The 12357-nt window shown below is 37.6% G+C and overlaps 1 protein-coding gene across 7 annotated transcripts in view; it reads right to left on the bottom strand.

The window, feature by feature from the left end:
• CACNA2D3 (calcium voltage-gated channel auxiliary subunit alpha2delta 3) overlaps positions 1–12357 on the bottom strand; it is an 828400-nt gene that overhangs the window by 139852 nt on the left and 676191 nt on the right. For all 7 annotated transcript variants that reach the window (XR_004001243.1, XM_030569375.1, XM_030569373.1 and 4 more), the window contains 7 exons: positions 11909–11976; positions 9733–9778; positions 9479–9576; positions 8124–8217; positions 5450–5545; positions 1503–1624; positions 1049–1129 (listed from right to left, as the gene is read on the bottom strand). Coding sequence is in view for 6 of the 7 variants with exons in the window: in XM_030569375.1 (XP_030425235.1) it covers positions 1049–1129; positions 1503–1624; positions 5450–5545; positions 8124–8217; positions 9479–9576; positions 9733–9778; positions 11909–11976 (605 nt within the window). In the remaining variant the exon portion in view is untranslated. The remainder of the gene's footprint in view (positions 1–1048; positions 1130–1502; positions 1625–5449; positions 5546–8123; positions 8218–9478; positions 9577–9732; positions 9779–11908; positions 11977–12357) is intronic.

The raw sequence follows: 12357 nt of genomic DNA, 5'->3' as shown, positions 1-12357 counted from the left end.
TATCCCACCAAGTCTCTGTTATTCCAATATACCAGACATCTGTTACTAAAAGACTTCTGAAAATTTTCAGATACTGGAGAAAAATTTCCAAAAGAACCAATTTTTGAATTAATTTGAACTCAAACCAAATATGAGACAACTGAAAATAATAGGTAAGGGCCTGTAGGGGTGGGAGAATGCTAGTGGGGAGGCAGAGTTCCTCACCTATATTCACAGATTTTAAAGACCAAAGGAACCATTATGATTGTCACCTATTCTGACCTCCAGCATAACTTCAGCCATAGTACCTGAATTAATTCCTGCTTCACTTCCAATAGCTGTGGTTGAACTAAAGCTTATCTTTCAAAAGAAAAACATGCACACTTGATTTTAAAATTTCCAGGAATGGGCCAATCCATGACAACCCTTGGTAAGTTTTTCCAGTAGTTAATTACCCTCACTGTTAAAAATTGGTGCCTTATTTCTAGTCTGAATTGGTCTGACTTCAGCATTCAGCCATTTGATCTTGTTAGGCCTTTGTTTGGTAGACTGAAGAGTCCTCTATTACCAAATTTCTGCTCCTCATGTAGGTACTTCTAGATAGTGATCAAGTCACTCCTTAACCTTCTCTTTGAGAAACTGAATAGATTGAGTTCCTTAAGTCTCGCAGTATTGCGAGTGTTTTCCAAATTCTGAAGAATGTGGTCAATCCTATCATACTTGAGAGATTTTTGTTACATTTGTTTTGCTTAAGAAAACTCCTTCTGGTTTATAATTGTGAAGATTTGCTCCTATATGTACTGAAAAATCTTTGCTGATTACTGCTGTGTTATTACTGCTATGCCAACCCAGCAGTTTACAGTGGGGACTTGGGTGCCCAACGGACACAGACTCAAGCTCTTAGGGAGAGGAGGCCTGTAAAGACCTAGGCTTTAGGGCATTCAGTTGCACTTGAGATATTTTCTTTCCAGTTGTTCTTTCTGAATGAAATGTCCACTAAGTCAGAACAGTCTGAAAAAGTAAGGAATTCACACACTGCTTTCATATAGGAATAAACAAACAATTTTACCTGCAACCACTGGAGATTTTCTGTCATCTAAAAGTTGAACGGCAGTACTAGCTGTCACCACATTGCTTTTGTTTGCTGTTTCTACAAAGTGTAAAAAAAAAAAAAAAAAAAAGCTATTAAAATCCAAACATACTGCAGTGTAAGCAAGTTCAGCTGTAGATTTTTAGTTTGAAAAAATTATCAAATATTCATATGAATTTAATGTTCAGGAAAGTGCTGATCTGACATTCAATTACAGTCTCTATTTATCCACAAAACAGGTACAGCACAAGGAGTGACACTTCAAGTTTCTCCACAATGCCTGATTACAGGATTTGTGAACTTGGTGAAAATGTCAGTGCAGATTTCAGAAGATGAAACTCAGTTCAATACCCTCTTCTGAATACAACAACGTATGTGAAACCTTTCCAATGTTATGCATGCTTCAGTATTTAAATGTGATAAAATTACAGACCTGTACTAAATGGGATTGAATAGACAAAGCTGCCTGGTATCTGCTCAGCGGCTCTTCTGTACCAGAGTGGAAAATGATCAGCATTAAAAATATTCTCTTTGTCTTCAGCTGTCAGGAAGTCTCTTGAAATAGAAGAAAGAAGAAAATATTTGCTGCTTTTTGTATATCACAAAAACATTTCAAGCTTGAAAGTCAAAACAAAACAGCATCTTAGTCTTTGGGAAAGAAAATGGACTCCTCTTTTGGGTTCTTTTCTATATCATTTGTGCAGTAAAAGAGTTTAATATATCACTGAATATTTCTTGATATACTTGCAGTATCTTCTCAGACAACAAATTTCATAGAAACCCTGCTATGTACAAGCTGAGAAGGGTGGGAAAAGGGGTAAAAAACTCAACCAAAGTCAAGTAGTACTGTGGAAAATTGTATTACTGTAGAAACTAAAAAAGATGTCTTTCTTTCTAGCAACTTCTTCAAATAATGTTTTACTTTTTAAACTAGCTGTGTGTGGTGGAAGAGAGGTTGTAACAAGTGAGGGCAACTGTTTCAAGCAATCCAAGTTCAAGTCTTGAGTTAGGCCAACATGATTAATAACTGTTCTTCCCAAGAAGAAATAGTGGGAGGGGTGAACAATGAACTTGGCTATATTCTTCCCCAAAAAAGGATGTCAGGGAAAGATGCCTGTGGTAGTAGGGAGGGGTCATATGAGTTAAAAATGCAACTATCTTCTCCATGCTCATTGCATCCAGTGTGCTGGATGAGGACAACAGCAGCACAAGCTGCAAGGCCACTGATTCCAGCTCATAAATCTTTCACCCAACAACAATATTGTGTATTCAGATTAATACCATGCAGAAATCCTTAGTTATCATAAGTATAAGTACTGGATTACCTTGCACAAAACACATACGTGTTTACCTGACATTTGCAATACACAGAGCCTCTTGCAATAAGCTACACTAACTAGAGGACGTTTATTTCAGAGAGCTTCATTTTAAGAAACACATACTTCCAAAAATTGCTGCATAACATTTTCTGGCACTGAAATCAATATGTTCCACACATATTTGCACTTGCATATTGTAATTCCATAGAAATAGATCCTTAAAGACAAATCCTGGGTAAAGATGTATTAGGGAGGTCAAAACGAGTATCTTCTTTCTTAAAACCTTTTCACACACCAATGATTCAGCTTTTTAATTCATTTCCACTGTTGTCTTTGCAGTTTAATGGTGAGGAATATTTAACTATAAGAGAAGACAAGTATCTCTTCCTACACAATGCTGAACATTGCTCTAATGTTGATTTTCCCAGAATTATATTTAATATTATTGGCTCTCTTAAAAGGATTGACATATTGACTGCAGATGCTGGATGGAGCATAAAAAACAATTATACTGTCACATGATTTGCTAATAATATGACATGTTCAAATAGGTAAAAATTAAGGGCGTTTTCCTGCTGCTGCTGAAGTCAATAGGAGTTTTGCCATGGACTTCAGAGGGAACAGGACTGGACTCTAAGCAAATAAAAGTAATGGTTTGAGGGTTTGTGTTATTTTTTTTTTTTGTCATTGTGATTATTGTACAGGATTAGAATAGAAATATGTGAGTAGATAGCAGAAAATTGACTTTTAATAGATAATTCTGTCTGGTTTTACTTTATGATATCCAAGCCCTAAAACACCAACTTCTGTCTCATGCTAACTGTGGGAATTAATCTATTGTGAACAGCTAACCTCTCAAGTTACTGTCTGAATTTTTATCTCTCTCTCATAGGTATATGGTGCATACAGTACTAATATGTTGCTATAACACCTTTGCACTTATGCTCAGATCTCCACAAGGACTTAGGTGCCAACTTCTCCTTTAGCGGCCCAAGACCAACATTTAGGTGATGCTGAGGTACTCAAAATACCTACGAAGCTGCTGCCTAGCCCTGGAGATACTTAAAATCCCTTGGGACGTAAATTTCCACAGTTTAGCTCCTTGAGGGACATTTCCACCTCTGGGCATGTGCACTGTTGCCTCAGTCCTGGCCAGTGCCTATCTTATGTCCAAGATCGAGCAAAGATCCTCAAACCAGATGAAACTAGACATTGTCCCACTTCGCTTGCCTCAAGAGCCCAATCCAGTAGGTATGCTCAGAGCACGCCTAACTACACACAAAACACATGGATGGAAAGAGAACTCCTTTATAAGCACTAGCCCAGTTGGTAGGGAATTCACCCAGGACATGGAAGACCCCTGATAATGAGCAGGAATTTGAACATAGGGCACTCTAAATATTATATGAGAGGATGCTGCTTTTCCTCTTCACCTCTTCCTTCACCAGGCCATTTTGTGAAAGGTTTGGGTATGCTGCCACCATTCTTGCAAGAAACAGCTTAGGCGCCTGACTCTGGAAAAGGGTTTATGGCTATGGATCCCAAGCAGAGATAGGCACCTTCCTCCAGCCCAGATGTAGCACCTAACTCCTTGAGAGGTGCATGGCTTAGTACATACCCCTATTCTTGGCATGTGATATTGGATATTTAAGGCAGCTCCCCGCCTACTGTGCCAGCTTTGATATTTCCCATTGTTAGGTGCCTAACACTCCCCATTCATTATACAGGAAGCCTGGGTGCCTAACCTAGGTTCTGTGGATTCCACTAGGTGACTAGGCAACTAAAAGTTAGGGGCTGCAACCTCAGTATTGCAACACTAAGTCCCTTTATGAATTTGGGCCTTGGGACCTGATCCAACCTACACTAGTAAATGGAAGGACTCTCATTTACTTTAATAGGTGTTGGACTCTTTTATGGCAGCTTTCATTGGAGAATCCCAGTCAGAGCATATTATATTTCCTCATTTTAAACAGATGGAAAACTGATGCACACAGGGTGTAAGTATCTTTCCTAAAATCATGGAGCAAGCCAATGCAAAGATGGGCATGGAATGAACATTTCCTGACTCTGACACCTCTGCACTAATCTCTAAACAACACCAAACAACAATCCCAAATATTCTTATTACTCATACTTTCTAAGTTTTGCCCTTACTCAAAGTATAAAACAATCACACTGACACTAAATTGTTTAGAAAAAAGTCCAATATATAAAGATAAACCATTTCCCATAATATTCAACATAATCCTATTGTCTATATTACCTAAGCTTAATATAACTGGTGGAAAATTATTTTCCTTTCTACGCTGTGCAATATTCAGTATTAAGGAACTTTAAAATGAGCATTGTGATTACATTTTAAAACATATTTTTGTATGGCTTTTTTTCTCTTTCAAATTTAATACTATAAAATACTTAAATGGCATCGATTATACTTTGAAGCCATAGCAATCCTCTGTCCAAGTAGCTCATGGTAGACTGAGATATGAGACAGTGCTCAACCTATATATAACCCTTCAAACTGAAGTATCCTTGCACGTTACAAATGACATAATGCATATCTACCATTTTGTGAGCCAAAGGCATGACAGAATAAGTAAAATTAAAGTTTTGATTTAGCAATATCAGCATACTAAGTGTTACAGACCTTCAGTTGAGGGAATTCCACAACTGGGATGAATAACTGCTGGAAACACCTAAAGACATTTATTTTGGGATGGGCTTAAGAAAAAATTGCATAATGTCCCCCATCTTCTGCAGCTCCAGTATCATCTTAGTTTTGCACTGAATAATCAGGATATGAGTCTAACTCCAGGAAGGTAGAAAAAAGCAAATATATGGACTAAAAAAAGGCCCCTATTATAGCTGATACGCAGGTGAAAAATATCACCAACTAGTTCCAAAAGTTACAGAAAAATCTAAAGACTACAAGAATTGTTCTTGTTTATTCTATGAATTTAGCTTTGCCAGTGTGAAACTTTGAGGGGGAAAAAAAGAGCATATCTCCTAAAAAATGTCTTTGCCTTCCCACCTGCTCCTTCAGCACAGTCGTGTGACTTACCGATTAGTAAGTTGCTCTGGTCCCACAAACAGGTTGATACGAGATAGCCCTGTCCGGGTTCCAAGAAAGGCAACTTCCACTCCCTTGTCAGAATTTCTGAAATAAAGCAGCACACAAGCAAAGATAAATATTTCTAAACAGTAAATAGATAGAGCTAGTGAAATAGCATTTTTGATCTCATTCCTCTTATTTTTAAATTTATTGAAAGACATGTTCATTTTTGTTGAGATAAAACAATCACACGCATAGTTTGAGAAGCTTTTTGGCTGCTGCAAGAAATCTGTTTCATCAAGGTGGATTTGTGCGGTGGAATTACATGAAGACTGGGGGAAGAAAGGGTCACTCAACCTGGTCCTAGGCTGGGATAGGGACTACAAACCCTGCTCACCCACTACCTCAAATATAGTGCCCAAGTATAAAAAAGGGACATAGGGACGACCAAGGGAGTTACAGACCAGTCAGCTTAACTTCAGTTTCCGGAAAGATAATGGAGCAAATAATTAAGCAATTAATTTGCAAACACCTAGAAGATAATAAAGTGATAAGTAACAATCAGCATGGATTTGCCAAGAACAAATCATGTCAAACCAATGTAATAGCTTTGACAGGGTAACAAGCCTTGTGGATGTGGGGAAACAGTAGATGTGGTATATCTTGACTTTAGTAAGGCTTTCGATACCGTCTCACATGATCTTTTCATAAACAAACTAGAAATACAATCCAATGGAGCTACTATAAGGTGGGTGCATAACTGGTTGAAAAACTATTCCCAGAGAATATTTATCAGTGGCTCACAGTCAAGCTGGAAGGGCATATCCAGTGGGATCCCAGTTTTCAAGTATATAAGAGGCTGTTACAAGGAGGAGGCAGAAAAATTATTCTCCTTAACCTCTGAGGTTAGGACAAGAAGCAATGGGCTTACACTGCAGCAAGGGTGGTTTAGGTTGAACATTAAGAAAAACTTCCTAGCTGTCAGAATGGTTAGCACTGGTAGAAACTGCCTAGGGAGATTGTGGAATCATTGGAGATTTTTATGAACAGGTAAAACAAACACTTATCAGGGATGGTCTAGATAATACTTGGTCCTGACATGAGCACAGGGGACTGGACTAGATGACCTCTCACAGTCCCTTCCAGTTCTATGATCATCTCTGAGGATTTGGAGCCCCTAGATTCACATTATCACAAAACCAATTATACCTTTGGCCCTCCCACTGCCAGCCTCCAACCCCCTATTCCTCCACAATGAACTATGTCTGTAATGGCAGAGGGGATATAAAAGGGGTATAAAATTCTCCCTGTACACACCCTCTGAAGTTGCCTTCCACGTATGAAGCGGAATAGCTGTAGTTCCAGTGTGTTGGAGGATTCAAAAGACCTTATTCTGCTGTGCGAATTTCACCCTCAAAGCTTAGGGTATATTAACACAAGGGCAGACATAGGAAATAATTTCTTATCTCTTAAGAGCAGACTGGCTAACACCCAGTTTGTTATCAGTTCAGTGCACAATATAAGCACAATTAATTTTATAGGTAGAATAATTAAAACACTTTTTCAGGCTGGATTTTTGTTGTGTATTTTTAAACTAACTTTTGATCTTTTTTTTTTTAACATTTGACTTAAACAGAACAAAACTTGTATTTCCATGGTATTTTCTCTTTTTCACTCAGTTTCCTAAAAATGGAGATGGAAAAATCACAATCCTAGTAATTATAAACCAACCTCAACTAATTACCTCACTGTATTATATGTGGCTTTACAATAACAGGCCTTTTCATATAACACAGAAAATTGTACAAACTTGATCAAATCTCATCTGGATAGTCTCCAGAATTCCCCTTCTACAATGATAGCTCACATAGGCTTTGCTAATCAAATTACCTATTTTCCCAATATATATCACATTTCTCTGCATACTACTATAGTTTTAGTGTATCATATGTAGTGTAAAAGCTCAAATAAAGGAATAGCTAATGTACTTTACAGTAGAGCATTTAGTTCCAATCTGGTTTTGTAAAATGTTAAGATCTATATGCTTTCATATCTAAGACTTATGTCTAGAAAGTTGGAGTGAATGTGCAATGAATAATTTATGTTATTAATTTCACTGTTTTATGTACATAACCTGGTCTCAAACAAATTACAAATTCACATTCATTTTTAGAAACGTTTCATTCATTTCTTAGAGAATAATTCCAAATACAGTGTTGTATTTTCAATTCCTACATTGTTTGCTAGTTTCATATGTTACTCTGTATTGTTAAAGATTGTATAACCTCAAAAACTAGCCAAAATGGCACAAACTGCAAATTTTAAAAGTGCCTAATCTGTTGCAAATTGGCCTTAAATGAATATTTAAGCTTAAATGTTTTACATTTGCTTTTCATTCACTTTAGTGAAGTTCAAGCTCTCAAATGCTTGAAGAAAATGAACTCACAAAGTTGATTCAAAATTTTCTTTTGAAGATGAACAAATAATCTCCCACAATTTTTCGTCACCTGATTAGCCCAACTACATAGGTATGTATAATGTACCCATCTACACAGTATCTGGGTAAAAGGTTCTTAAATTGCTAAGGTGTATTTTTCTATCATATTTCATAATCATATTTCACTACGTGTCAGTGTATACTTTTTTATTATGCTAAAATGTGCATATGTATTTATTTACTTACTCTGACTTATTTAGTGCTAGACTTGTCCAATAAGCTTCTATCGGTGCACTCACCACTGCATCAAACAGAACTTCTTGTATCAATTCTTTATCACCTATGAAAATGTATTAAATCAATAGCAAAAATAGATGATATGTGTGGTGAAAAAGAGAGTCAAATCAAAATATTTTATTAGGTGAACTGCACAGAAATAGTATTAATTATTTATATTCAACGTATATTTCATCTACTTTAAGCATACGGGCTCTTCACAGAATTACAAGCTAAATACGTAAAGGTGTAAATTACTTCACGTCAACCATCACCAAAATTTGCCCTCATGCTTTTTGCTTCTGTGAAACTGGCAGCCTTTACAATGACACCAGCAGCAATGTTAGATTAGGAAGCGAGGAATACCTTATCCATTTGAAGTGACTTGAGAGTTTAGGTAAAACAATGCAATTTCTCATGCTGGTATTATGCAAGATCCCATATTAATGCTCACTCTCTTGTAGAACAAGCTATCAGGTATATTAAAATGACACACCCAAATCAACCAAAAGGATCAGCTCCCAGAAGAAAAACTCCTGGGATTTTGTTGGTCGACCGTGGGCCTATGGAAAAAGGGGAGACCTGAATCTTTGCAGACCAAGGTCCTCAGTTGGTACCCTCTGTCCCCCTTGCCCACGAGAGGGAGTTATGAGTTTTATGGCAGGAGTCCTGTAACTTTTCATTGGACCATTTAAATGCCAGGAACAAAGGGAGCAGGCCAGAGAGAATCCTTCCCCAATATTAAATTAATAAAGTTGCCGCCTGCTACTTAAATCCATCTCTGTGTCATTTTACTGTGTGTGTTGATCAATGATCATGAGAGTTCCAGGTCTCAGGTTTACATTTCATCTAAAGGACAACCTGGCTCTTCTACAGAACTGGAGTACTGGTGCTCTTCTAACTGTTCAGGAAAAGTGCCACTTCCCTCAAAGTTCACCATCATCACTTCCTGAAGCATATGGTGTTTTCTCTAGAAGTCTTATCCAAGTACTGTCTCAGCCCCACCATCCTTAATTAATAAGATCTGAGGAAACCATGACACAAGATAGCATGGCCGCCTACTGTGAACTGGAAATCCAGTGTTTGGTTTGTCAATACTATATATGGTAAATATCTCGGTATCAGTACATGTAAGTACTACACCAATAGATTGTCTTATGCTCTCAAGTAAATATGGAATTTGCAAGATGATGTCACTTACCTGTCCAACCAAATTAGCAATTCAACTAATTAGCATTTTATTATGTAAGGTTTAAATACAATCATTGTTTAGATAAAGGAATGTTTATAAAACTTATTAGTATAAAAATATTTAACATACTCACATTGAAGCAATGGCTCTTTTCCTGTGAGGAAGAGTTTAATAGCTTCTAGCTGAGCCATTTGATGGTGTTCAGGATGTACGTCAGTGTTGCAATATGACCTGAGAACATAATGTTGCCAAAATACTACAATGTAAATATTTATAAGCATGATCTCTCTTTGTCTTTGAATGTGAGGAGCTGGGCACAGTAAGCACAAACAATATTAAACAAAGAAGGGTAACAGGCACCAATTTCATGCTTTGTTTAAGACTCACCATTCATCTGCCAAAGATACATCAGGGTGCTCTAAATCATGTAAACCTGAAACAGGAATAATAATATGTTATATAGGAAGCAGTCTAGGTAATAGATGGGTATTTATATACACTTCAGAGCATACACTCTTCCTTCTTGGAAGGAGTATTATTACCACAGCATAATAAATCACAGAAAAATATGTTCACATACACTTCAGGGTCTGACAAAGTGGCAAGAGCCAAGTAAATGAGTGTTAAGGATGAAATGCCAGGAATACAATCATTTGTTTGTGCACAGATATTTAAGCTTATATGATATGTCTGGTGATCCGAAGAAGATCTGAGCAGAAAGAGCTGTATTAAGGTAAAATACCAGATAACTTTGAATTCCCATGCTCTTGTTATTTTAATAAACGCCCTTTATGTGCCATCATAATCTAGAGTTGCAAGGAAGACCTTTTTTTTCAGAAATGATAGTTTTTTTTTAAACAAAAGGATGCCATGATCTCATGAACATAAACAGGAGTTTACAGAATCAGGGGTGGCTCCAGGAACCAGCACGCCAAGCAGGTGTGCCGCCGAATCCACGGGACTGGGGATCTCCCGCAGGCAAGCCGCCGAAGGCAGCCTGCCTGCCGTGCTTGGGGCGGCAAAATACCTAGAGCCGCCCCTGTTCAGAACAGTCTAGAAGGGGTCTATTGTATTAACAATTCATGGAGATGCCTGTAAATCAGTACTGTATTATTAGTTATATAGAACCATAAATTTGAACTCTGGGAATTTGAAAACTCTTAATCTCATATCAGTAAATGTAGGCATGTCATTCCCATGGAATAAAACCAAATGGGCTAAATTTTCATAATGTGGACTCTGAGTTTTACCTATGAAGATGTAAGTACATAAGTAATCATGGGCTTAAATGTGGGGTTTATGAATGCAATTACATGTGAGCACATATGCTCTGCAGGTCCAACTTAAGGTCCAAGTTTTCTACATTCAGGCAATACTTTATTATTACTGTGTATTATGTTGATGGTAGCATCAGACATTTTTCTAGAAAGAGAAGTAGGAACAGTCACTGCCTGAAGAGCTCACACTACAAGAAAGAAAGAAAGAACGAAAGAACATGCTACCTTTCTTTCTAGGTACTTATATGGTATCTGAGTCCCTCACAAACATTGATGTACTTACCTTCACAACAACTCTGTGAGGTAGGGAACTAAGATCAACAAACATGAACTGACTTGTCTGCAGGTCTCAGAAAAAGTCTGTGGGGAGAGCTGAGAATTGAACCCAGATCTTCTCAGTGTTTTTCCTCAAGCCTTAAGGATAAGCAGCAAGCACTCCTTTTTTAACCTTTTTTTTCCACACAATGCTGATTATTTGGAGCTACCACTACAACTTCTCTTCTCACTCTCCCAGCACAAGACTCCTCCACTGTGAATGGCCAGCATACAGTTACAGTCATTATATGTTGGTAGCCACCTACCTGCTCCCGGGGATCCTCCTGCCTACCAAGTTCCTCCATTATTGCTGACCTTTCATTTTCCTGATTTCCCTTCCCTAAGATCCTCTCACACTGTATTCCATATAGGTGGAAGTCCACAGACCTCATCCCCCCACAGCTGCCTCTTCTCACCCAACCTCTCCTTCTAGGAAAGCTCTTTGATCACCATTTTAATTCTCTAATGAATTTACCAAAAATTAAAGGTCCAGAAAGAAGAAAGTGTTTTTTTTCTTTTAGTTTTGCTAATAAAAAGCAAACAATATATCAAAATCAAAAGCACTCAGCTCTACACCTAGTACTAAGTTGATTAACATAGACTTATTCTAAATTTGGTGGCAATAAGGCTTACTACACTGCAGTCTGGGCATAGCAAAATACTACTTTAAATGTATCCAATATACTGATTCAGAAATTAGCATGAAGTTTCTTCTATAAGGATTATTAACAGCAAATACAAGCCTTTGAGTGATTCTTCAGCATGCGAGGCTTCCAGAAAAGAAGATTCATAAGCACATTCTGATTACATGTCATATTAAAATGTTTAGATGTCAAGAATATCAGAAATGGTCTAATCCTGCTAGGGAATCTGCAGAGAAATCATGTGAGAGATGCACAAGCTTTAGGCCCACTAAAGATCAATAATAAAATTATTGTGTAAGCATCACGAGACGGTGGATGGTATCTTACCTTCTTCTATAGTTACGTTCCCTCTGAAGAAATATTTGCCATGTCCTCTAGAGAGAGCCACACCTAAACTGTGCAGAGAAATAAAGCAGACCTTGAAATCTGTGGCACAAATAACAGCAGAGACAGAGCTATTTTGCCTTGCTAACAATTCCAGTTCATGTACTATGCACATTTTAAAAAACAGTTTGTTTCCAAAACCCCACTATTATATTTATTGTTCATCTAGCTACTTTGAATGCCATAGAATCACAGAATATGGAGTTCATGTGGGGTTTGATACGCCAGCAACAATTGGTTGTATTTGTGTGTGCTTAGAGGTGCAGCAAACCATTTACTCTCTGGCAAACTAACAAAGAACCACTCTAAGCACACAACTATTCACCCAGCATGCTCATTCCTCATCCAAATTCTGAACTTGCCCACACAGGCTTACAATGGAGATGACAACT

The sequence above is a fragment of the Gopherus evgoodei genome, chromosome 7 (assembly GCF_007399415.2).
Source record: "Gopherus evgoodei ecotype Sinaloan lineage chromosome 7, rGopEvg1_v1.p, whole genome shotgun sequence".
Taxonomy (NCBI): domain Eukaryota; kingdom Metazoa; phylum Chordata; order Testudines; family Testudinidae; genus Gopherus; species Gopherus evgoodei.
This window is presented reverse-complemented; position numbering and strand designations above follow the sequence as displayed.